Source organism: Ictalurus punctatus, chromosome 16 (genome assembly GCF_001660625.3).
Source record: "Ictalurus punctatus breed USDA103 chromosome 16, Coco_2.0, whole genome shotgun sequence".
In the NCBI taxonomy this organism is placed as follows: Eukaryota; Metazoa; Chordata; class Actinopteri; order Siluriformes; family Ictaluridae; genus Ictalurus; species Ictalurus punctatus.
The window spans coordinates 15,088,889-15,115,473 of record NC_030431.2 but is presented as its reverse complement, the minus strand read 5'-3'; the positions used below and the strand labels follow the sequence as shown (position 1 = coordinate 15,115,473).

Genomic DNA, 26,585 nt, shown 5'->3' with positions numbered 1-26,585 from the left:
TACAGCAGTTTAACAGGACAGGTTCCACTCAGAACAGGCCTTGCCATGGTCGACCGAAGAAGTTGAGTGAACATGCTCAGCGTCATATCCAGAGGTTGTCTTTGGTAAATAGACACACGAGTGCTGCCAGCATTGCTGCAGAGGTTGAAACGGTGGGGGGTCAGCCTGTCAGTGCGCAGACCATACGCCGCATACTGCATCAAATTGGTCTGCATGGCTGTCGTCCCAGAAGGAAGCCTCTTCTAAAGATGATGCACAAGAAAGCCCACAAACAGTTTGCTGAAGACAAGCAGACTAAGGACATGGATTACTGGAACCATGTCCTGTGGTCTGATGAGACCAAGAAAAACTTATTTGGTTCAGATGGTGTCAAGCGTGTGTGGCTGCAACCAGGTGAGGAGTACAAAGACAAGTGTGTCTTGCCTACAGTCAAGCATGGTGGTGGGAGTGTCATGGTCTGGGGCTGCATGAGTGCTGCCGGCACTGGGGAGCTACAGGTCATTGAGGGAAACATGAATGCCAACATGTACTGTGACATCCTGAAGCTGAGCATGATCAGTATGCAGTATTCCAGCATTATGACGACCCCAAACACACCTCCAAGACGACCACTGCCTTGCTAAAGAAGCTGATGGTGAAGGTGATGGACTGGCCAAGCATGTCTCCAGACCTAAACCCTATTGAGAATCTGTGGGGCATCTTCAAACGGGAGGTGGAGGAGCACAAGGTCTCTAACATCCACCAGCTCCATGATGTCATCATGGAGGAGTGGAAGAGGACTCCAGTGGCAACCTGGTGAAGCTCTGGTGAACTCCATGCCCAAGAGGGTTAAAGCAGTGATGGAAAATAATGGTGGCCACACAAAATATTGACACTTTGGGCCCAATTTGGACATTTTCACTTAGGGGTGTACTCACTTTTGTTGTCAGCAGTTTAGACATTAATGGCTGTGTGTTGAGTTATTTTGAGGGGACAGCAAATTTACACTGTTATACAAGCTGTACACTCACTACTTTACATTGTAGCAAAGTGTCATTTCTTCAGTGTTGTCACATGAAAAGACAATCAAATATTTACAAAAATGTGAGGGGTGTACTCACTTTTGTGAGATACTGTGTGTGTGTGTGTGTGTATATATATATATATATATATATATATATATATATATATATATATTATATATATATATATATATATATATATATATATATATATATATATTATGTTAAATATAGGTTTGCAACAATTATTGGCACCCTTTTAGTCAATACTTTGTGCTACCTCCTTTTGACAAGATAACAGCTCTGAGTTTTCTCCTATAATGTCTGATGAGGTTGTAGAATATATGGTAAGGGACCTGACACCATTCCTCCATGCAGAATCTTTCTATTTGATCCACTTCATATCCATGAGAGTAGAGTGTTTTTGTGAATCTTTTGAACAAAAGATCAAAAGGTTAAACAATAAAGACAGTTTTTCACAGCCTTTTTTGCTCATATTTACCAAGGGTGCCAATATTAGTGAAGTGAGTATGTCATTTGTTTAAATATAAGCAAGAAGAAAAGCATTACTGTGGTAAAAAATTGTATATTTTTTTAATGAGGCAATTATAATAGGTTTATAATAAAGCTAGGATATTACCTCCTCATGATTTTTCAGCTGATTATCGTGTCTTCTGTGGTGTTATAAAATTATAGGCTTATTACTTTAAATGGATTTAAATACACAATATTATATGTAATAAAAATGTAAAAAAAAATTTTTAGAGCCCTAGTGTAGGAGCTTGTTATCTTCATAGAGGAAGGTTTAAAAAATAATAATTTAAAAAAAAAGTGTGAAAGAAAATGCATTTAGCAAATGAACTTTTCCTTGTGTTTCATTTTCTCTGTCACTCATAGCACTGGTGCAAGTAGACACGCTGGAGGATATTTACACTCAGTGTAAGATGGTAATAGAGGAGCAGTCAGGACCTTATATCTGGATTCCCTCCAAAGAGAAGCTATAAGGAACAAACTCCCCTGCCAGGGACCTCTGGACTGCAAAAAAAAAAAAAGAAAAAAGGGAAAAAAAAAAACAAGAAAAAAACATAGGCATCATTTGTAACATATGATAAATTATTATGGTAATGTTTCTTACTCATAATTCTAGTGAATATAATTTCATTTGTTTGTTTGTTGTTTGTTTGTTTATCTGTTCTGTTGCAAATTTTTTTCACTTTCAATATGAATGTTTCTGAATGTACACCACAAAGTGTTGGAGACATTTTTTGACCTCGAAAAAAGGGACTGTTTGTATATATATATATATATTGGATAGTATTTTTCATTAAGAGAAAAAAAATGATCACACGCATCAAAATGTACACTGGCCGTTTTCTTTCATGTTAATCCCCGTTGGAGTTTGAACAGGAAGGACGGAGCAGACAGGGTCAGGACTCTGGAAGATGGATGATCTTCACACCACCACCGTCATCGTAAATGATATCGGTTTTGTTCGCTTCATGTCCGGCCTCTGTCCTGCAGGACCCTTCTCCCCACCGTCAGCTCTCTCTCTGCAGCGCTCTACATCTCGCCCAATTCGGATCTATGCATTCCACTTCTCCGTATTTGTACATCGATTTTCCTATTTATTTTTGTTTCATGTCATCCCCTTTATTTTTGTGATTTCTTGAAGATTTCTATTGTACACGTAGCTATGGAACGATGCTTTAATTTGTGTGAACTGTAAAAAAAGGGATACAGCTCGGTATAGGCACTATATATGACACTATATTTTGCTATTTATATTGATATAGGGCACAACAGAAAACAGAACAGAACTTATTTATAAGATATGTATAACTTTGTTTTAAAAAGTTAAACACTTTTGAAAAAGATTTTATTGGTGTAAGATACAGCTGAGTCAGCAGAAGTAGAAACAGTTGGGGTGTTGTGCATCCTGTGAAAATTAGTCTTCATTAAGGAAGTGTGTGTGTGTGTGTGTGTGTGTGTGTGTGTGTGTGTGTGTGTGTGTGTGTGTGTGTTGGTGGGAGTGTGTGTGTGTTGGTGGGAGTGTGGGTGGGTGTGTGTGTGTGCTGGGTGTGTGTGTGTGTGTGTGTGTGTGTGTTGGGTGTGTGTGTGTGTGTGTGTGTGTGTAGGAGGGTTGGTGGGTGTGTGGGTGGGAGTGTGTGCGTGTGGGAGTGTGTGTGTTGGTGTGTTTGTATGTTGGGTGTGTGTGTGTGTGGGTGGGAGTGTGTGCGTGTGGGAGTGTGTCTGTTGGCGGGTGGATGGATGTGTTTGTGTGTTGGGTGTGTGTGTGTGTGTGTGTGTGGGTGGGAGTGTGTGCGTGTGGGAGTGTGTGTGTTGGTGGGTGGGTGGATGTGTTTGTGTGTTGGGTGTGTGTGTGTGTGTGTGTGTGTGTGTGTGTGTGTGTAGGTGGGTGGGTGGGTGTGTAGGTGGGAGTGTGTGCGTGTGGGAGTGTATCTGTTGGCAGGTGGGTGGATGTGTTTGTGTGTTGGGTGGGTGTGTGTGTGTGTGTGTGTGTGTGTGTGTGTGTGTGTGTGTGTGTGTGAGTGTGTGTGTGTGTGTGTGTGTGTGGGTGGGTGGGTGTGTGGGTGGGAGTGTGTGCGTGTGGGAGTGTGTGTGTTGGTGGGTGGGTGTGTTTGTGTGTTGGGTGGGTGTGTGTGTGTACGTGTGGGTGGGAGTGTGTGCATGTGGGTGTGTTGGTGGGAGTGTGTGTGTGTGGGAGTGTGTGTGCGTGTGGGAGTGTGTGCGTGTGGGAGTGTGTGTGTGTTGGTGGGTGGGTGAGTGTGTGCGTGTGGGAGTGTGTGTGTTGGTTAGTGGGTGGGTGGGAGTGTGTGCGTGTGGGAGTGTGTGTGTTGGTTAGTGGGTGGGTGGGAGTGTGCGTGTGGGAGTGTGTGCGTGTGGGAGTGTGTGTGTTGGTTGGTGGGTGGGTGGGAGTGTGTGCGTGTGGGAGTGTGTGCGTGTGGAAGTGTGTGTGTTGGTTAGTGGGTGGGTGGGAGTGTGCGTGTGGGAGTGTGTGCGTGTGGGAGTGTGTGCGTGTGGGAGTGTGTGTGTTGGTTGGTGGGTGGATGGGAGTGTGTGCGTGTGGGAGTGTGTGTGTTGGTTAGTGGGTGGGTGGGAGTGTGTGCGTGTGGGAGTGTGTGTGTTGGTTAGTGGGTGGGTGGGAGTGTGCGTGTGGGAGTGTGTGCGTGTGGGAGTGTGTGTGTTGGTTAGTGGGTGGGTGGGAGTGTGCGTGTGGGAGTGTGTGCGTGTGGGAGTGTGTGTGTTGGTTAGTGGGTGGGTGGGAGTGTGCGTGTGGGAGTGTGTGCGTGTGGGAGTGTGTGCGTGTGGGAGTGTGTGCGTGTGGGAGTGTGTGTGTTGGTTGGTGGGTGGGTGGGAGTGTGTGCGTGTGGGAGTGTGTGTGTTGGTTAGTGGGTGGGTGGGAGTGTGTGCGTGTGGGAGTGTGTGTGTGTTGGTTGGTGGGTGGGTGGGTTGGTTGTATTGGTTGTATTGGCTTTGTATGGTAATGCATGGTGGTGACCAATACTTTTTTCTGATCAAACTCATGCAGTCTGAATGCAAAATGTGAAATGTAGACGTTTGGAGTTGTGTAAATTCTGGCTTCCGGTGAAGTTGTTAAAAAAATAAAAATAAAAAGCAGCTATAGGAGGAACAGTTCTGTTTTGTTGCTGAGGTTGGTGCCAATTTTAAAGTCAAGTTCCTGTTTCCTGTCTCTATTAACAAGAAAAAAAACTGAGGCTTTAAGCATGTACAGCAGATATGTGTGTGTGTGTGTGTGTGTGTGTGTGTACGTGTGCGCACTAGTAAGGCACCTGTACACACATTTTATATGTTCCCATACCCTTCTTAGAACTAGGACTAACACTTAGCTAATGTTTTTTCTAAGGGGAACTCTAAACCACAAAGGTCAAAACACAGCGTGTGCCAAACAGGAAATCATATTGTTCCAGTGTTCACGTGTGTTATATAGAGGCCTGCTGATTTATTGGTCACCACTTGCCTTAAAAATGACTGATGATTTTTGACTGTGAGGGAATTTTTCTACATGTTCCTTATAATTCAAATGTGTGACAGATGATGTGAGAATGTTGAGAGAAAGCAGAAAGCACCACAGTCATTGTCCACATGAAGAGTGAACGAAGTTTTGTGGCATCCTTATGCCATGATGATCTCTCTTCCAAATAGAATCAAATATATAAAGTAAATATTCCCAAATCTCCTTGTTTTAACGTTCCTAAAATTAGGAATGTTTTTATATTTAAGGCCCGAATATGCTGGATGAAGAACGTCATTGTCAGGAATCTTACAATCGTTTTACAGAAAAAAACGAAAGAAATAAAATGCCTTCCAGGAGGTCATTCACTGCGGCAAGACTAACACACTAGCGGCAAAGCAATAATTTGCATAATACCCAATCTAAATTCGTTGTTCTTGTCACAGTGGAGCCGAAAACACTCGACTGTCACTGCAGTGTATCCAGGCCTTGTGCTTTCACGTTGTGTTTCACATTATTGTATCCCGTTTCATCATACTATTTCAAATGTGTGTCAGATATTTAGCTGATTTCCTTTGGGATATGGTTTGCAAGATGTCACCTTGCAGACTGTGTGCACTGGAGAGAGGGTTCCTGCAGCATTATGGTGCTCCCTGTGTCATCTAGTCAACTAAAACAGTCACCATGATAAACAACTGACAGAAATCGAGCTGTATTTTTTCTCAGGGTTGCCAAATAGGGCGTAATTACTGATCAAACCAAACCCCAGAGGGCAACGTGGTCAAATGAGTTACAATTCAAGCCTTTTTTTGTGTTTCTTTCCTGATCTTCCTTAGCACACTAAAGTACTGTACTTGATTAAAAAAGGATTCCACTTCCCCCTTTTCTTCTTTGGTAATGCCTAATAATGTGCAATGTTGTAAATAATGTTCCATTAGCACTTTAGTCATACTGAAAACAAGTTCCTGCCCAGTACCTTTTTTTAGACTCTATTTCTCTTGAAGCATTTCATGCTCCCCTTCACTTCATTGTACATATAGAGTTGTTTCATTCCATGGGTGTAAACATTTAAAGCACACGTATCATGTTATCACTGACATATGTTCTTCTAGAAACAGTTTGGTTCTTTTTGTATTTATATTTTCAAAGAGGAAAATGAAATGAAGGAACATGTCCTTTGCATCCTGTTGCAGTATGTACCCCAATTGCTTTGAAAAATCACAGTAAACCTTTGCTTTTAAGCATTTATGAAGGCACACCACTCATGTCTACTAATGTAAATTAAAGATTTGGTGGGACTTTTCCACGCAAAATGACTGAGTGCTCGTGTCATCACTTTGTGTGCTTTCTCGCTGCCCCCCCCCCCCTCCCCCCTCCTTCTCTCTCCACTTGCTTTATGTCTCTCGTCAGTCTTTGGTTTTAGAGCACTAATCACAAATGACAGTACTTGCTGACAGCACAACACATTGAAGTGGACCAATTCCTACTTCAGGGAGCTAAAGTGCATGTTAACTACAATTTAGAAAGTAGACAAATATGTACTAAATAGATCAGGGGTTGGCAATATATATATTTTTTTTGTCACCTGAATTCCTTCAACCTAATTTATTTTCCCCTTCAGTCAACACTGATACTTTCATAACAGGTGATAAAACGTCTTACTACAAAAGCATGTCGCTTTTCAAGCTGTGAAATATCTGATCATATTTAAGTCAGTTCAGTATTATTTATATATTGAACTGACTCGCTTTTAACGTTGTGGAAAAAAAAGTCACAAAGCAGTTTTACAGAAATCCGGACACAGATTTAAATTCACTCTTAATGAGCAAGCCAGAGGAGAAAACACCCTGAGAACAACATCTAAAATTATACTGTAAAACTTGAGACCTCCACTCATCTCTTACCCAGGGGACAAATACATCAAATACATGCTCTTTAATAAATATTTCAGCATTACTGTACAAACGTTCAAGATATCCAACATTCAAATGTATTATTTGGCCTCATCCACTGAAGTCACAGGCCCACAGCAGGGGTTGTCAACTGGCTTCCATGGTCCAGATACAGACCTAGCAAAGTATTTTAAAACAATACAAGGGATGTGACAAATAAGCTTGCCATAGGTCAGTGACTTTTGTTTTAAACATGAACTAGCTCAGCTTCTGTAGCAGATCCTCTGTTGCAGTTTATCTAGTCACATATGTTTCTGTAAATTATTTAACTGAAGGTAGTTCATCAAACCAGAAATTAGCTACAGGGTTTGATACATTAGATCAGAAAGGGGAGAGTTTTCACAGACGATAATCATTTTTATTTTATTTACCCTCTCTAGCCTGATTTGCAAATGGATGACAAACTTTTTTTTTAAAAAGTCAACATGGAAAACAGAATGTTCAAAGATGACTGGAGAAAGAAGAATGTGTTTATTCTCCCCGTGTCAAATTTAAACAGACGTGTCTCATCTGTCAAAAATAAAATAAAATAAATAAATAAAAATACACCATTACCACTTCAGATTGTCTTATGTTGCCATTCTGTGTGAGAAGTATGGAATTTTAGTTGAATACCCCAGCCCCAAAAGGACAGCATCAGAAAACCAAAACGGGACTGACTTTATATCTACTTAACTTTTTAACTTTTTTATTTTATAACTTTTCCTAAACTATTAATGGACTCGTCTTTTCCAGTGGTGAGACACTTCGACAGCAATGGGCATAATATTAATGAAACAGTTTATTGCTGCGAGAGGAATGAAGTGCCTCATCAATTATTTTGGATATTCCCTGGTTGCAACACCTACAGCCTGAGAAGCATTTTGATTGCATAACTGATAAAGACCTTCTGACTAAAACATCCTGTTTTGCTGGAAACATGATGTAGCGTGCTGCTCATTTTACTACCTTTATATACTATTTCAGTGATCTAAAAACAAATGTGTAGTGACAAAAGGTTAAACTACCACATAATAAAGGTAATTATAAATAAAAAGAAAGAAAGAAAGCAGTATTTTGAAACGGTATCATCATAAAACAGATTTTTTGCAATGCTAATTTTCCAAGAACTTTACAGCAGAGATCTAAGACACACTGAATCACAAGTGGAAACATCTTCCGGTTGTGTTACACAAGTTAGTAAAGACAGACAAACTTTTTCATGGTTCTGTGGTATATTGCGTAAAATGTAAAATTGCTTAAACTTAAGGCTAACGCCGGTTCCGCAAAAAAAGATTCTGATGAATAACACAGTAGATCGTCTTTTGTGATTTTTAGAGGTTTTTCCAGCACCTCTGCAACAGTGGGCAGCCTGTTCTTTTGTAACCACTATCTGATGAGTCATAAATGAGCTGCTAATAAGATTCACTCACTTGATATTTTATACTACACAATCAACTTTGTATCTGAGCGAGGCTAAACGTCTTAATACTTTGTAAGTTTTTATCAGGCTGACTGAGACAGAGATATTCAGTTAGAAAAACAGTGTCCTTAATGTTATACTGGTTAGGGAAAACATACACACATAATCACATGCAGTGTTTGGACAAGTGCAGTTGAAACTGATTTAATGATTAATCTCATATAATATAGTATACTCATTATACTGGTCTTAAAGAGTAAAACTTGAGCCAGAATCAATATGTGGACGGATGTGATGACCCCAATCATGTCAGAAATTATTTATTACAGTTACATTTATATAGCGCTTTTCTAGACACTCAAAATGCTTTACATATTATGGGGATCTCCTCAACCACCACTAGTGTGTAGCATCCACCTGGATGATGATAGTAAGCCAGAACACCACCACACACATCAGTCAAATCATGCTGTGAAATAGGGAACATGGTTAACTGCTCTTTTTTTTCAGTCATTCCAACCTAAAACAGAGGAAAGGCAAGCACCTCCAGGGGCACACACAGGGTAAGTCAGACACAGGGAAATACAACTCACAGTTAGCAAGGGGCGAACATGTGCGATATCTGACAGGAACCAGAAGAGATCACCAAGCTCCACACAGGACCAGTTGAAATGTTTACCCAAGCCATTGCACTGAATGTGACAGGAGGTGGTGTGTGTTACTGTAATCCCCAAGCAATGGCACACTTGTCCATAAGGAAGGATACAAATTGTACAGCTCACCATTGTGCAGCTCCTGTGGCACCCCAAACCGGCAGGTCATTTCCTTGCCCAGTTATTTTGAAATGAAGTGGATTACTGGCCAGGGATATGCTTCAGGCCACTTTGTGAAAAAGTCCATGGCCACAAGGGTGTCGTGTTTGCTAACGCCAGTGGTGAGAAAAGGGTCCAATATATCCAGCGGAACACCTGCTCCATCACATCACTGGAATACAGTGACTGGTCAGAGGCATGGGAGCACTGACTGGGGTCCTTACATGCCGTGCAGGGATCACAAAGTTGTCTGCAGATGAGTAAATGGAAGTCCTACGCTGCCGAAGTGGCCTATTTCCACTGGCCTGTGAATACCATGTGGTAAGGACTACACGAGTGACAAAAATACACTGAGAAAAAAACTTCAGCAGCTACTGCATGGATTTATTTAATCTCAGTAAATGCATGTGCTACATGATAAATAAGAAACTGCAGTTAGTTCGTACAACCACAATCCTTTGAAAATTCTACATTTGTAAATCACAAAAACAAAATAAATTATTAATTTAAGATTTTTACTCTGAAATACATTTACATCTTCTGGTCATGTTACACAAACCAGAGAAACTTGTCCAAGCCTCTTCAAGCTTCCAAATATTCATAGAATATGTTACATACAAGGAAACTGCATTATTCTTTTGCCTTGTTCTCCAAAAAAATGATGATTCTTTCTGCATCACTGTGGGTTCACACAAAGAAGATGTAATTCACAGCTCAAATTTATACACAGTACAAATTAACACAGGGTGGTGGTCATGTTTCATACTTGTAGCTTGGCGCTCATGTGGTTTCTGATGCCTGCATGTTGCCTCGAACATCTGTGATGGTGGAGTAGCCAAAGTCTTTAGACTGATCAGACTGATGGGAATCTTTTGGCTTTATGAAGTCTTGATAAACAATGAACAAAGGGTCCACAGTCGGAGCGGCAGCTTGTTCCTGAAGAACATGCACAATACATGCATCAGTCAGAGGTTACTGATGGAATGTAGACACTGAGCATATTCACAGATCAAATTTTAGTTAAGAGAATGTACAATACTGTGCGAAAGGTTTCAGGCACATGCAAAGAAATGCTGTAGAGCAACGATGCCTTAAAAAATAATGAAATTAAATGTTTTTACAGTTTAAAAAAATACTGTAAAGAGCAGTCAATAGAAATAAATGAAACAAAGTCAATATTTGGTGTGATGACTCTGTTTTTAAAAAAAGGTAGTCTCAGGTAGAATTAGTGTAGTTTTATAAGGAAATGAGCTGCAAGTTTTATTGAGCATCTTGCAGAACTAGTCACGGTTCTTCTGGAGACTTTGACTGTCGTACTTGTTTTTATATTAGCAGCAAAATCCAGCAGGCTTCATTGTGTTTTTTTTGTCTGAGAAGTGATCTCTTGCATAATATGCCACTTTCTTTACTGACATACAAACATTTTTTGGTAACATTGAATTTTGTCCTGGAAAACTAATGTTTGGAAGTCTAAAATGTTTTTGTACTGACTCGATAATGCAGAAGTCATAAGATAAAAAATCTGATAAAGTTTGTACTAAAAAAAGAATAGGTTGCTGAAGACTTTTGCAAAATACTGTACATCTAGGTTACATGTAAAATATTTCATTCTGATTTCACAGTTTGTTGATCCTTTTACCTGAAGAAATGTGGGCTCGTCGTAGACAGGTTCTGTGAAAAGCAAAGGAAAGTGAGCTCACTTTTAAAAGGGTTCGTTACAACAAGATACATTATGTGTAAATAAAAAAATTGGGGGGATTTTATACCTTCTGTTGAAGCAGTTTTTATTTTCCTACGACCTAAAATAAAAAACAAAAATAAAAAGAATCATCTTAAGAGATTAATCTGAATCAGAATCATGTACTGAGAGGAACTGTGTGAATTTTATTTCAGCCTATGTATCTATTTAAAAATCAGAATTAAGGCTTCTGTTTATCTTTTTAGATCTTTAGCAAGAAAGAACAGGTAGATGTCAGGTAGATGATTCACTCTACTCATTCATTCCATTCATTCTAAGGGTTAAACTTACATGTTAATGTGAATTTCTATCATCCATGAATCAGAATCAGTTACGTGATATGATAACAATGATTTGACAGCATTAAATGAGATTTACTCTCATTGACCTGATTCTAATTTAATGTCATTGTAATGTCATTATACCTGACCAGGAGATTTTAGAAGCAAGCTATCTAGAATTCGCAGTGAAAAGAAATGTGTTTGGTTAAGGTTCCTGTACTGACTGCCATATTTACCATAATATTTGCAGATTAAAATTAAAATGATGCACAAAACCAGCAGACCGATGAGTGAGAATCCAGCAGAGAACAGTACGGGTTCAATAAGAGCAAGAAATTTACCACCAGTGCTGTTCGGACAAAAGCTACTCATTGTACCTAGAGTAAAAAAGAATGTAAAAAAGAAGCAAAGAAACAAAGTCAAAATATGGTCATTATGTTTATACAGCACGAGTTTTCTATTCAGACTATTTTATTAGGTATGACCTAATGGTGTACTTTGTATAATAATAATCATCATCATCATCATCATAATCATCATCATCATCATCATCATCAGGACTGAATTCATCTTTAGCAGTTTATAACAAATGCACAAATATCTCACCGCTGATGTTGATTTGCGCCTCTGATTTTCCGTTTTCATTTGAAACTTGACAGGTATATGTGCCACAGTCTGAACTGGTCAGGTTGGACACCTGCATGGTCTTGTTGTTGTCAGTGAGGGAGAATCTCTGGTCATCTAGCAGTGGAAGGCCATTTCTGAACCATCGCAGCAGCTTAAACTCCCCATTGATCTCACACTTCAGGGTCAGAGAGCCATTAGAAGGAGACACAGTGATGTTTGATGCAACTGGAGAAGTTGGACCAGAAGACATAATCAAAATACAAAAGTATCTTTATAATAGACAAGCCAGCTGCCAAGAATCTTAATCATATGCAGTAAAAGAAGTACAGGTGAAATATGGTACTCACACAGCAAAGATAACGTCACATTAAAATGTTTAACGGTCTTATTTTTAAATGTGGTTTTCTCCTCATAAATGCCTTCATCTTCTGTTGTCAAATTAAACAAAATAAGACTCATATTCTGTAAATTAAAATTTATATTTTGGGGGACCGCTAGCCATGTAGTATTGTTTGACTTATTAAACAGATATAACAATTTCCTTGTTGAATTTTTATCTGGATATTTAACCCATTCCACTGCGTCCAGATCTGGACTGTATCCATAGCGTCCTCGAAGCTCCACTCGCCCGTGTAACACTCCTGTTACTCTCTCACCATCAACCCCCCAGCCTGCAAAATAATGTCAGATATACCCGTGTTTTCAAGATTAAAAATGATAATATACTATTATAAATGCTAGCAGCATGTGCTAATCTTTTAACTTTGTATATAAATAAGTTTTCTTAAAGGTTAAATGTGACAGATATGATCATTTACTGATATTTGTATGTGATGTAGAAATTTGAAAATAAATAAATAAAATAAACCAAAGTCTTACCAACAAATGTCCAAAGAAGAAGCATGACAATGAAAAAGTCACCTCCTGGCATTGTAAATATAATCTTAATTTGCCTTCCTATCTTTCTAAATGCATTTTACCGCTAAACACCAAGTACTATACTAGGAATTAACGTTCTAGTATCAGTACTACTCACTAGAGTAGCACACTATGTACTGACACTTATAAGTGTAGTCATTGCGAAAGTGAGCTGGTGTCAGCACCACGTGGTTACAAACGGACAAATCTGATAATGAAGTAAGAAACAACAACAGTGCATGACTGCATCTGAGGGGGAAAACTCTTTATTTGGAAATACCACAGCATAAAGAAATAGTTCTAGCTATACATGCATTTGGTAAAAAGGTCAAATATACAGACATTTTCTTAATAAAAAATTACAGACTGCAGAGAAATGAAATTGATGCTGCTGCCACTTGTAATGGGAGGAGTGGGGGTGGAGTGGCTTCAGAGACTTAACAGCACTTTCGGATGGTCTCTGTGGGTTCACGTGTGTGTGTGTGTGTGTGTGTGCGTCAGAGAGAGAGACAGAGAGAGAGAGAGAGAGAGAGAGAGAGAGAGAGACAAGAAGAGATACAGAGAAAGAGAGAGCAAAAGAGTGAGAGAGACAGAGAGAAAGATCACTCTAAAATGAATGTTTCAGCGTCTGCAGTAGCAATATGTTGAGTGGATGACATGTTGGACTTGCGACCCTCTGCCAAGTTCTTAAAGTGCTAAAGACAACAAGATTGAAAAATACTCAGTGACGTATGAGCTATGATGAAATTATTTTGGCATATCACACATATACATAAAAGTTTCCTATGACATGGAAGTGTGTGCAATTTCACAAGAAAGCAGAAGCTTTCTCAACAGCTTTTAGTTCTGAAGGCTATGTTGCAATGCTACTTGTTGTAGGAACGTCTTTATAAATAGTTAAGCTCCAGCATATGTAGAATGATAATACATAATTGTACTGAGGACTGTTTTGTGATTGCAGTCGGACTTTAGGTAGCTATAAATTACTTTCAGGAGCAGTTTTAAAACACTAAAATGAACCTGAAGTAAGGCGGAAAGCTGCAGAAAAGGTGATAGATTATTTGATCAATGCTATTGGTAGTGGGACACTCCAATACATGAAAATCCAGTATTAAATAAATAGCAGTTAGTTCTTTTAGTTAGTTCTTTTTTTATTGTTCAAATGTGTAGTAAAGGCGATGTAAGTAAAATCCTGTAGACAAAACAAAGGTGTTATACCACAACCTACGGTAAACTGTAGCGACACATTTGCAAACCATGGTAATAACAGATTTGTCACTGCGGAATAAACCAGACATAAAAGGTCAGACACTTTGTATACATCTATTGTTTCAGATGCTGTTTAGGCAGCACACTGTGGGGACAGAGAAATCTGACATTTCAGAGAGGAGCACAGAAAGAGCAGAGAATAAAACAAACCTGTGAGTTTTTGAATTCAGAATAGAGTGTGAACAGGACGTGGAGAGACTGGATTCGGTTCTTGTACACTGGAATGTCCAAGATACCTATAGAAATTCATCCATTAAAATTCAATTGTAATGCAGATCCTTAAATAGAAACAAACAAACAAACAAACAAACAATAACAGTTTAACTAACCACAAATTATGTCAATGTACTCTGCAAGGTCACAGTTAATATCTGCTGTGGGGAGGTTCACCTGGAGAGGGGGAGAGAGAGAGACAGAGACAGAGAGAGAGAGAAAGAGAGAGAGAGAAAGAGAGAGAGAGAGAAAAAATATCAGGCCATACACTTAATAAACTTGTTTGAAAAAAGTAAGAGGCCTAGCTGACTAAGCAGACAGTCTTGAATCTCATCCCCCCCTCCACACACACACATTTTATTGAACTATAACTTTCACATAAACAACATAGATAGAATTAATTTGTTTCAAAACCAACCTTGCCCAAAAGCTCCTCAAACTCAGGTGGCCACTCCTGCATCAGTGTATCGATGTCTGGCATGGGTCTGAGGAAAAACACGGCAAACGTAATTTAAAACACCATTTTCTTTCTTGAGCTACAGTTAAAAATCAGTCCATGTAGAACAGCTGTGCCAGCTGAAACAGTTTGTTTTGGTGCAGTGTGTCTTTAAGCATGTGTATCCAGTATTGTATGCTAGTGTTTGTACCTGGTGTAGTGTACAGTAGCTGGTGGTTTGGAGCGATGTAGTTCACTGATGCTCTCTATCCAGTTATCTACAGCTTTTGGGTTCTTCTGTGGGTTCTCAATACTCTTCACTTTCACTTCCTATGAAATAAATTTTTACTGTGTCTTTTAGCTGAGTGGAAAGCATGAAGACTTATCAATGGACATGTTACAACACAAACTAGCTCCTTTAAGCAATGTTTCTGTATACATAAATCAGCTTGAAATTAATTTCTGCACTGCATTTCAGACATAAGGGATTAATTGTTTGTTTGTGTGTGTGTGTGTGTGTGTGTGTGTGTGTGTGTGTGTGTGTGTGTGTGTGTGTGTGTGTGTGTGTGTGTGTGTGCTTACAGCAACGTTGTGTTGTTTACTGTTCTCTGAAAGCCACAGGGAGAGCACAGTGGGGTCAGATTGCTTAGCACATGGTTCATCCAACACAAGCAGGCCCAGACCGTCCGCCTTCCCATCCGGCCGAGGAACCTCACAACATTAATAAAAACTCTTAACAGCAATCCACATACACCTCCTGTAATCCACAATGTAAAAAAAAATATATATATATATATATATATAATACACATACATTTGTGCACAAACATATATAGTGTTTAATGCCGAGATTCTGAGTGTTTTCATGATTTTAGAAATAAGGTTGGAAAAACATTATTATTATTATAATTATTATTATTATTATTATTATTATTATTACTTCACTCACTTTGAGGAAAGCATCAATGTCGCCTACGGCTGGAATGAAGTCAGGAATAAAGGGCTTCAGCTTATGGTCCAATTCAATGGTCTGTGGTGTGTATCTGAAAGGGAGAGCCATTTATATTTATTAATCTTCATATTAGATTATAGGAAAATGTTTGAACATGTATTTAAATAAGTAAGTAATGTTCCAACATTTCAAGATATAAGTCAGAAGTGAGAATGTCTGTGGTTTGTGTGGGAATGTGTAGAAAGATTCTCACACTTACCGTGTTATGTACTGGAAAAGTTCTTTGATATCTGACGTGACACGAAGGTGGTCATAATCTGCGGGATCATATGCCCTGTAGGCAAACAGCACCCCCCCCCCCCCCCCCACACACACACACACACACACACACATACACATACACACAGAGATCAGTACATGCAATAAAGATTTCAGGCTATAATTGGTTCTACAAAGTGCTGAATAAAGTGTCTGAACACAGAATACAGCAATCAAAATTATTATCTCCATTGCAAATCAAGCTTATTGTCAAAATTTACAGACTTTCAGCTGTTTGCAATGAACAAATAAAACAAAAGCAACTGAAATAATTCAATACAATGAATGTTTCAAGTGGTTTCTCCAAATTCAACTTATAATGATTTCTCCAGTTTCAAAATTATTCAACCCCCTGAAAAGAATCCCTCACAACAGCACAGACATGCAAAACAGGTACTGTCTCACAATAAAGGGCTTCATTAATTGCACCAGGTGTGCTTGAGCAAGGAACACATGAAATACCCGAACTGGCTAGGGGTAGAAAATGTATGAAATACCTGGACGGGGCAGAAAAAGGAAGCGATCAACGTCTTCAACCAGATTTCTGAGAAGACAGGTTGTGAAAAACCCTCGAGTGACTGCAAAAGACCTGCAGCAAGACTTGGTTGCATCAGGCACTGAGGTTTCAGTGACCACAGTAAGGCATGTACTAAACGCAGATGGCTTCCATGCCAGAACTCCAAGACGTACACCACTACTGACCAAAAAGCACATGAAAAGTCGCTCAAAATCATATAAATAAGCCACAGAAGTTTTGGGATTCTGTTCTGTGGAGCGATGAAACAAAACTGGAACTTTTCATCACGATGGATCAGCGGCATGTCTGGAGAAAGAAGAATGAAGATATAACACTCTGTATACAGTCAAGCATGGTGGTGGCTCGGTGATGCTCTGGGGCTGCTTTGCATCCTCTGGCACTGGAAACCTGCAGCATGTGGAAGGCAAGATGGATTCATTGAAGTATCAGGAAATTCTAGGAGAAAAAGTCATGCCGTCTGTGAGGAAGCTGAAGCTTGGGCATCATTGGACCTTCCAACAGGACAATGATCCCAAGCATACCTCCAATTCCACCGAGGCTTTTTTGCAGAAGAAGTCCTGGAAGATTCTACCGGGCCATCACTGTCACCTGACTTGAACCCCATAGAAAATCTCTGGTGGGATTTGAAGAAGCAAGCAAACCCAAGAATATAACTGAACTGGAGGCCATTTCTAAGATTTTACTTTGCAGCGGGTAATAACAGCAAAAGGGAGCTCTATTAAGTAATAAAGATGCTTGCTATGAAGGGGTTGAATAATTTTGAAACTGTAGAAATGATTATGATTGAACTATTTCAATCGCTTTTGTATGATTTGTTCATTGCAAACAGCTGAAAGCCTGTAAATTTTGACAATAAACCTGATTTGAGTATCTTAGTATTTTAATAAAAGGTGCTCCTCGGATTTTATTCGTAATTATTTATAGGCCGCCAAAATACGCTTCCACATTTATTGGTGATTTTACAGAACTTTTATCAGCAACTTCACCTGAATTTGACTGTTTAATTATTGCAGGGAATTTAAATATCCATAAAGATAATTATGGAAACAACACCTGCCAAAGAGCTCATATCTGTTTTAGACACTTTTGATCTAACTCAGCACGTGAATGGGCCCACACACAATCGGGGCCACACTCTGGATCTGCACAATAGTAAGAGTCTAAACATCTTATCTATTGTTATTAAGGATGCGCCTCTATCTGATAGTTTTTGTGTTTCCTTTGATATATAGATTTATATGTGACTCCTGTCACAGAAACTAGATTTGTCACAGACAAAAAGAGGTACTTGTGTGCAATTTTTGAAGGCTATATCTATGACATCAAGTATATCTGCAGACACTCTTGATGTTCTCTTTGATCATTTTAACTCAAAAGTTTAAAATACTATTGATGACATTGCTCCTATAAAGGTCGGGAAGATGACTGGTAAGCTTAGGGCACCTTGGAGAAACACAACTGCAGTACTATACAATGCATGAAAAGAAAATGCAGGAAAGCTGAACCCTTGAACTACATTATAACATCTATAAAGACACCCTTTATACTTTCAATGCGGAAGAAGGCACTCCAGTCTAGCGGCCAGACAAACCAACTTCTCAAAAATTATAAACAGCAACATCAACAACACACATACTATTTTTGCTACAGTACAGAAATTAACAAACCCGCCAGATTCCCTGTGAAATGCTCTCTGATTGCAAATGCAACAAGTTTGCTATTTTTTTCAAGCAAAAAAACCCTTATGACTTATTAGAATGGCGATCAGCTCATCTTCATGTTGCAGTGAAATTAGACAGCACCCACCTGACAACTTCACGACTATGTTAATATGTCTACTTTTGAGGAAATTGAAGTCAAAACTGTTGTTAAATCATCAACCTGCTGTCTCGACACATGCCCTACATGCTTTTTCAAAAACGTTTTTAAGTGTTTAGAAAAAGATCTCTTAAACATAGTAAATTCCTCCACTCCACATCCCTGAAAACAGCAATTGTGTGCAAACAGCTGAAAGCCTGTAAATTTTGACAATAAACCTGATTTGAGCCCCTTCTGAAAAAGAGTCATCTGCATAACATGGTTTTAAACAACTATAGACCAATATCAAATCTTCCTTTCATAGGCAAGATCGTTGAAAGAGTTGTTTTCAATCAGCTGAACCGATTTCTATCCTCAAATAGCTATTTGGACAATTTCCACTCTGGTTTCCGGCAGCATCACAGCACACAGACGGCATTCATAAAGATAATTAATGATATTTGGTTAAATACTGATTCAGGCAAAATAACCAGGCTGGTATTATTGGATCTCAGTGCTGCTTTTGACACTGTCGACCACAATATACTCCTAGACAGACTGGAACACTGGAAAGGAGGGGTTTCTATGTGAACATATGCAGCTATGAATCTGAGTGGACATCCATAACGTATGGAGTCCCACAAGGCTCAAACCTTGGACCACTGCTGTTCAACCTGTACATGCTCCCACTAGGCTAAATTATAAAGAGAAACCAAATTGCATACCATAGCTATGCAGACAACACTCAGATCTACTTAGCCCTGTCGCCTAATGATTAGTACCCCATAGACTCCCAGTGCCAGTGCCTGGATAATATTAACAGATGGATGTGCCAAAACTTCCTTCAGTTAAACAAAGACAAAACAGAAGTCATTGTATTTGGAAACAGATGAAAGTCTCAAGTTGAACCTTGACTCCAGGGGTCTAAAGACAAAAAATCAAGTCAGGAATCTTGGTGTCATTTTGGAGTCTGATCTAAGTTTCAGTAGTCAACTGAAAGCAATAATCAAATTAGCCTATCATCCATACATAAATATTCCATACCGCTTTACCCTTTTCAGGGTCACGGGGAAACCTGGAGCCTATCCCAGGGAGCATCGGGCACATGGCGGGGTACACCCTGGACAGGGTGCCAATCCATCACAGGGTACACAATCACATACACATTCATAAACCCATTCATACACTACGGACACACCAATCAGCCTACCATGCATATCTTTGGACTGGGAGAGGAAACCAGAGTACCCGGAGGAAAACCCCGCAGCACAGAGAGAACATTCAAACTCCACACACACAGGGCCATGGTGGGAATTGAACCTCCGACCCTGGAGGTGTGAGGCGAACGTGCTAATCACCGTGCACCCTCCTCAGCCTACCATCAGCTCAAAAATATAGCAAGATGTAGGTGTTTAATTTCCAGTCAACACTTAGAGAAACTTATTCATGCATTCAGTACCAGCAGGGTGGATTACTGCAATGAACTTTTCACCGGTCTTCCCAAAAAGACCATTAGAGACAGTTGCAGCTCATTCAGAATGCTGCTGCCAGAATTCTCACCCAAACTAAAAAATCTGTGCATATTACTCCAGTCCTCAGGTCTTTACACTGGCATCCAATTACATTCAGAATTGATTTTAAAGAGCTATTACTGGTTTATAAATCATTACATGGCTTAGGACCTAATACATTACAGATATGCATACTGAATATAAACCGAGCAGGCCTCTCAGATCATTAGGATCAGGTCAGATAGAAATACCAAGGGTTCACTGAAAACAAGGTGAGACAGCTTTTAGCTATTATGCCACCCGTGGCTGGATCCAGCTTCCAGAAGAAGTAAGATATGCTCAAACTCTAGCCACATATAAAACCAGACTAAAAACACATCTATTCAGCCTCACATTTACTGACTGAACATTATGCTGCACTCTACTAATTGACCTATATCATTTTAGCTCTGTAAATTTTACATTTGTTTTAATCTTTTTTTAACTCCTGCTCATTTTAATGCATTTTTATAATTCTTATTTCTTACTTTTTATTTCTTGCTCTTCTATTGTTTCATATTTTCTTTACCATTTTTATGTAAAGCACTTTGAATTACCATTGTGTATGAAATGTGCTATATAAATAAACTTGCCTTGCCTCTTGTAGCGTGATATGATATTTTTTGTCATATCGCCCAGCATTACTCCACAATGATAATGAGTCACACATTATTTATTGGTCAAATATATATTACAGCACAGAGAAATTCGTTGCTTTGCATACCCCAGTATGTCAGGATGTTGCGGTCAGAACATTCAGAGCGGTCAGAGGATGTTACAGCGCCCCTGGAGCGGCGAGGGTTAAGGGCCTCGCTCAAGAGCCCAACAGTGGCAGCTTGGCAGCGCCGGGGCTTGAACCCCCAACCTTCTGATCAGTAACCCAGAGCCCAAAACTATTGCATTGTTAAGCCTTCAAGCAAAAAATTAGAGTATAGATAACTCGACTGCTGGCAGGCAAGGGGTTACTGGGTTATGGTGTTTCATTATCTGTTCTCACCCTTCTGGAGCTGAACCTGGCTCCCCGTCATCTTCATCCGACTCCGTTTCATCAGAATCGTCCTCGTCCTCATCATCCTCCTCTTCCTCTTCATCATTATTTTCACTTGCTTCACGTGGAAGTTTCTTTTTTTGCTGTAAAATTTCAGCATGTATTCAAAGCAAGTTAATTTTATCCATTCACACTGAATGCTTATAATATAGGTACAATCCGATAATGAGTCTTTGTACCAAGGACGATACTAGTCGTAAACATTGTATGCCATGAATGTGTGCAGTGTTAACCGACAGGTCAAGCACGAGAACGCACGACACATAAGAAACTCATTTTCGCAAGGCTTGTAGAGAGTTTGGGTATTTAAGTGCACCTATTATGGTTTTTCAAATATTACCATTCATGTAGTGTGTTATAGAGCAGTGGTTCTCAACCAGGGGGGCACAGAGAGATTGGAAGGGGGGTGCGAATTGTTTTCAAGAAAAAATACAGACAGGACATCATTTGGGTACTCTGTGTATTTTATTGCTTTTCAAATAGAATGTGCATAAATAAAGAACCCCACGTTCTCTCTCCCTCTGCATTTTCTTTTTGCTGTGGAGAGGCGGAGCTTAGCCTGCCTTCTATCTAGCTGTCAGTGCAGAAAAGTGTTGCCAACTTAGCGACTTTTCAGACCCCGTTAGCAACTTTTCTTTGCAAAAAAAAAAGTGCCTAGCAACAAATCTAGCGACTTTTAGGACAAACCTTAGCAACTTTCCAAATGTTATCAGTACTGTTCTGCAAGCATGAGGTCTTGCTTTCCTGCTGCACTCTCACCTCTCTCTACGTCTGCTCTGTTCAGTGAGAGGCTGAGAGCCGGATATTTAACAGTGACTATGTTTACATGGACAGCAATAATCTAATTATTGACCTTACTCTGAGTAAGATAATAATGTGATTAAGGTGTTTACATAAGTCGCTTTTAGAATACTCCTTTCATGTTCCCGTTTTACATGTTATAGAACATAATTAGATTAACGGCACACGTCATTACATCACCACGCCACGCCGTCCGACGTCACTCCAGAATTTCACTTATCAACATAAAGTTCATCTGCGTTATGGCACCGTATACAGTTTTGGGTATTTTTATTTAATTTTTTATGAACACTTTAAGTGCAGTTAATTATTTGTCATGCTGTACGTGCAAACAGACGACTGCTTGAAGCTGTGGGCTGCGTCCCAAACCGCGTACTTACCATCTATATAGTAGCCGAGATACATGGATTTTTCCCTATTACAGGCCAATAGTAGGCAAGTATGCGTTTTGGGACGCAGCCGTACTCTCTTGTTCGCCGTAAAATGTTGAGCACTGCCGTGTGTGTACGTGTCCTATCGCAAAATGCGCTGAAAACTCTCACACGACGTTAATAATGTGATTAAGGTGTTTACATGTCTGTAATACATGTCGATAATGCGACTAAAACAGGAGTACTCCACATGTCTTAATTCAATTAGTGCTTACTTCGAGTATGAACTTAATCAGATTAAGGTAATTAAAAATTGCTGTTTACATGGTAGTTTCTCAATCAAAGTATCGTCTTAATCGGGTTAAGAGTGGATTATTGTTGTCCATGTAAACGCACTGACTGTCACGGATAACGAGACGCATTCTTCGTCCCAATTTACATCATTCATCCATCCATCTTCTACCGCTTAGACCAATCACAACAGACTGGGACATCTGAGCAATCAGAGCAGAGTATGCTCTCTGAGAGGAGGAGTTTAAAATAAATCCTTTATAGAAGGGATCATTTAACGAGTCGTTTTAAACACTGGGGAAAAGGGTAATGCTGCAGTTTCAATTATGAGCACACTAAAGTGTTTTTTGACCTTGAACGCATGTAAATCAATTGTATGAGACCTTTAAAACAAAATTAGGCACGTTTCAAAACCATAATAGGTGCGCTTTAAAAGAAAGTCAGTATTGAATCAGTATCAGATGACACTCACTCTGATATTAGTATCATACTGAAATTTGTCCTGCAGCTTACAGCAGACTCATTTACCTTAGTCCCATCTTCAAACTCATCACTGCCACTTTTGGCCATGGTATTCAGCTGCTGTCGGCTTGTGTTCCTAAAGACTGAAATCATAACATATTGTAATCTAGCAGTGTTAGAAACAGTTTAAATAGTACAGCATTAAGAGCCTCAGGTGACCTGCTTGCCGTGGAGTAGGTGTGTACAAACTGGCCACCTCTTCTGAGTCGTTGATATCCAGAGTCTCGTCGTATGGCTGGTTGGCGATGAGTTGAGTCTGAAAACATGTTTTTAAATGTCCCATTGAAGAAAAGTCATAAGACCCTTACTTATTTACTGCGCTAACGTTACGAGTTTAGTGCCAAACTAGCCAGCTAACTAGAACTAACATTAACAAACGAATACATTATATCCGTTTCAGTAAATATCTGCTACAACTCATGTAGAATTCACCATAGATCAAGTCTGTGTTAAATTTACTAACCTAGCCAGCTACCAAACCCGCTCCTAACAGTTAGCCAATATTGATAGCTACCGTAGTTGTGTGCAGAAAACCTCCCAGCTCAGTTAGTTGGCTAAAACGCTTTCAAATATATTCAACAATCATTCATTTGAACTCCGTATGCGGTAGAGCAGCTTGGTTGATCAAGTCAATGTATAAAACCTTATATAAATGTGCAGTAAAGTTACCTTTTGTCGCTCAGACCTCTCCATGTAAGCTGTGTTATGTACAGTTACCAAGCGACACCAATCTCGCGATGTTTCCTGCGCGACTTGGCTTGAGGAGTAGTTTGGGCGAATCGGCTCGGCTCACCGATTTTTTCGACTCCCAGATGCTGGTTTTCCATCAATGTTGACCGAAGTCATGCATCTGTCACTTAAATTCATCAATACAATCGTACTCTACATTCTGATTAACAGTATATTACACTTTGTATTGTCTTTCTTACAGAATCTATTCAAAGAAATCCAAGAAACCCAACCCATCGTTGGGTTTATTATATATTTATTATATATTGTGCCTGTGCTTACATTTCAAATGGGATTTGATTAAGAGACTCCTTTTTTGCACCTCTCCAATCCACTACATAGGATATATCTCACTGGAACTGTCTCTAAATACTCCATTTTAACCGTTAAACAGAAAATAATACCCAAATTTGCTTTAAAAAAAAAAAACAAAAACATGAAAGCATCTACTACGGCTCTTCAGATACGTGAGCCGACTCCCACCGTTCACCCAAAGGAATCTCTTCAAAGAATACTATTCAAACTATACTACTTGGTACAAAAGTACAGGCTTTTATTTAGACAGATGCATATATAAATATATATAGTTATTGAATTTTTCATTTCCATGACCTGTAAACCGTAATCATCAAGATTAAAACAAAAAAAAAGGCTTTAAAATGTCACTTTATGTGTAATGAATCTAGAATATATAAAAGTTCCACTTTTTGAAGTAAATTATAAAAAAAACTTTTCCACGATATTCTAATTGTTTTAGATTGTGTGTGTGTGTGTGTGTGTGTGTGTGTGTGTGTGTGTGTGTGTGTGTGTGTGTGTGTGTGGGTGTGCGTAAAACATTTTTACACTTGAACAAATCCACAAGGAAAATTAGATTTAGAAAAATATCAATAGATGTGATATACTTCTGTGGAAAAAGTAAGTGCACCCTTGGCCTCAGAAGCTAGTATTGCACCCTTAAGCAGAAATAACCTCTTGTAGGCATTTTGCATAATTGTCCACCAGTCTCTGACATCGCTTGCTGGAGTTTTTGATCACTCTTCCATGCAATATTGTTTCAGTTGCAAGATGTTTGAGGGTTTTCTTGCATGTACCATCCATTTTTCCTAGCACGCCTCCCAGGTCACATTTGTGCAATCTATTTCTGATTGTAGAAGCATGCACTTTGACACCAACAGTTGCAAGACTTACTAGCAGATCCTGTGATGAAATTGTGGAGTTCTTGGAGACTTCTTTTTATTTAATGCCAGAAATTTGAACATGTATTCATTAAGTTGAGTGCAAACAGGGGCTGCTGAATGGCAGTTTGTAATTATGAGCATCAGCAAATTCACAGACTACATATCAAACATGTATTAATCACTATACACTGCAAATAAAACGCATACAGGAACATGCCGGGGTTAGATAGAACTGAGCTCAACTCTATACACAGTACAAAGCAACACATGCATCAGTCTACTATTTGGTCATGTTTTACACCTGTAGCTTTGGCACTCATGTGGTTTCTGAGGGCTGCATGTTTTCTGGAACATCTGAGGAGGTGAGTAGCGGAAGTCTTCAGACTGATAGGAATTTTTTGGCTTTATGAAGTCTTGATAGACAATTTACAAAGGGTCCACAGTCGGAGTAGCAACTTCTTCCTGAAGAACATGCACAATACATGCATCAGTCAGAGGTTACTGATGGAATGTAGACACCGAGCATATTCACAGATCTAATTTTAGCGAGCAAGAGAATGTACATCTAGGTTTCAGCTAAAGAAAATGAGATCACTTTTTTAAATTATTATTATTATTATTATTATTATTATTATTATTATTATTATTCACTTTATTCAATGTTCATATTCTATCTTCCTATAATGACTCTTATTTACCATAATATTTGCAAATGTAGATTAAACACAAAACAAGGAGACTATCACGGTTTGGATGGTTGAGCCAGAAGCAGATGCAGACGCAGATGCAGATGTAGATGAAGACATTTATTAAACCAAACGTACTATAAAACAAAGACACTATGACAACTTGACAAAACACACCGTGGCAAGAGACAAACATCGAGACATGAACAACAGGAGTCTAAGACAACGAAAGACAAGCACATAGTGCAGACCAGGACTATATATACCCATGAGTACTCATTAACCAAAACGTGAATCAGGTGCAGGTGGTCATGTGACATGTAGTGCAGTGCAGTGGCTGATGGGAAGTGGAGTCCAGAGTTTCTTGATACGTGACAGAGACTGATGAGTGAGAATCTTCACAAAAGTCAGGAACTGTACCTAGAAACAAAATTATAAAAATAAATAAATGAACAAAGTAAAAAAAAAACATGGTAATTATCACAACACTGTGTACGGGTTCAATAAGAGCAGGAAATTTACCACCAGTGCTGTTTGGACAAAAGCTATTATGTCATTATTAAAAGTCATTATGTTTATACAGCACGGGTTTTCTATTCAAACCATTTTATCAGGTATGAGCTAATGGTATGAGAATACTTGGTTTTCCAGAAACAAAATGAGCAGACAAAGCCTATATTAAGCTATTACAACAACAACAACAACAACAACAACAACAACAACTACTACTACTACTACTACTACTAATAATAATAATAATAATAATAATAATAATAATAATAATAATAACATAAAATGATCAGATGAAATGGTCCCTAAAAGATATTGCCTAAAACCTAGTGACTTAGAATATGTTTTGATTTTAATAGTTTATTACACCAGGACTGAATTCATCTTTAGCAGGAACTGTGTGAATTTTATTTCAGCCTATGTATCTATTTAAAAATCAGAATTAAGGCTTCTGTTTATCTTTTTAGATCTTTAGCAAGAAAGAACAGGTAGATGTCAGGTAGATGATTCACTCTATTCATTCATTCCATTCATTCTAAGGGTTAAACTTACATGTTAATGTGAATTTCTATCATCCACGAATCAGAATCAGTTACGTGATATGATAACAATGATTTGACAGCATTAAATGAGATTTACTCTCATTGACCT

General features: G+C 39.0%; 3 protein-coding genes across 36 annotated transcripts in view; 1 reads left to right on the top strand and 2 right to left on the bottom strand.

Annotated features, from left to right (window-relative positions):
• The window catches only part of dlg2 (discs, large homolog 2 (Drosophila)), a 284,477-nt gene extending 280,939 nt beyond the window's left edge, over nt 1-3,538 (top strand). For 13 of the 28 annotated variants that reach the window (XM_047161109.2, XM_053686876.1, XM_047161122.2 and 10 more), the window contains one exon: nt 1,899-3,536. In XM_047161109.2, the coding sequence (XP_047017065.1) occupies nt 1,899-2,005 (107 nt within the window). In that variant the 3' untranslated portion in view covers nt 2,006-3,536. Of the gene's footprint in view, nt 1-1,898 lie in introns of all 28 variants that reach the window. The other 15 variants (XM_047161116.2, XM_053686879.1, XM_017488708.3 and 12 more) reach the window with 6 other exon arrangements.
• A 5,986-nt stretch (nt 3,539-9,524) lies between these two features.
• Nucleotides 9,525-26,585, bottom strand: part of LOC124625939 (carcinoembryonic antigen-related cell adhesion molecule 1) — a 32,896-nt gene continuing 15,835 nt past the window's right edge. For 2 of the 7 annotated variants that reach the window (XM_053686869.1, XM_053686873.1), the window contains 4 exons: nt 11,417-11,537; nt 10,928-10,960; nt 10,801-10,832; nt 9,525-10,097 (listed from right to left, as the gene is read on the bottom strand). In XM_053686869.1, the coding sequence (XP_053542844.1) occupies nt 9,942-10,097; nt 10,801-10,832; nt 10,928-10,960; nt 11,417-11,537 (342 nt within the window). In that variant the 3' untranslated portion in view covers nt 9,525-9,941. Of the gene's footprint in view, nt 10,098-10,800; nt 10,833-10,927; nt 10,961-11,416; nt 11,558-11,786; nt 12,033-12,154; nt 12,479-12,686; nt 12,881-24,219; nt 25,201-25,342; nt 25,845-26,585 lie in introns of those variants that run through there. The other 5 variants (XM_047161134.2, XM_047161133.2, XM_053686868.1 and 2 more) reach the window with 5 other exon arrangements.
• On the bottom strand, nt 12,976-23,607 carry LOC108265224 (intraflagellar transport protein 46 homolog). Its single transcript, XM_053686867.1, has 12 exons — nt 23,501-23,607; nt 22,991-23,087; nt 22,838-22,914; nt 20,796-20,929; nt 15,855-15,929; nt 15,593-15,686; nt 15,226-15,354; nt 14,855-14,973; nt 14,626-14,692; nt 14,324-14,384; nt 14,145-14,230; nt 12,976-13,420 (listed from the first exon to the last, which is right to left on the bottom strand). Exons 1-12 carry the CDS (start codon nt 23,522-23,524, stop codon nt 13,328-13,330), a joined length of 1,056 nt encoding a protein of 351 aa, XP_053542842.1. The 5' UTR covers nt 23,525-23,607; the 3' UTR covers nt 12,976-13,327.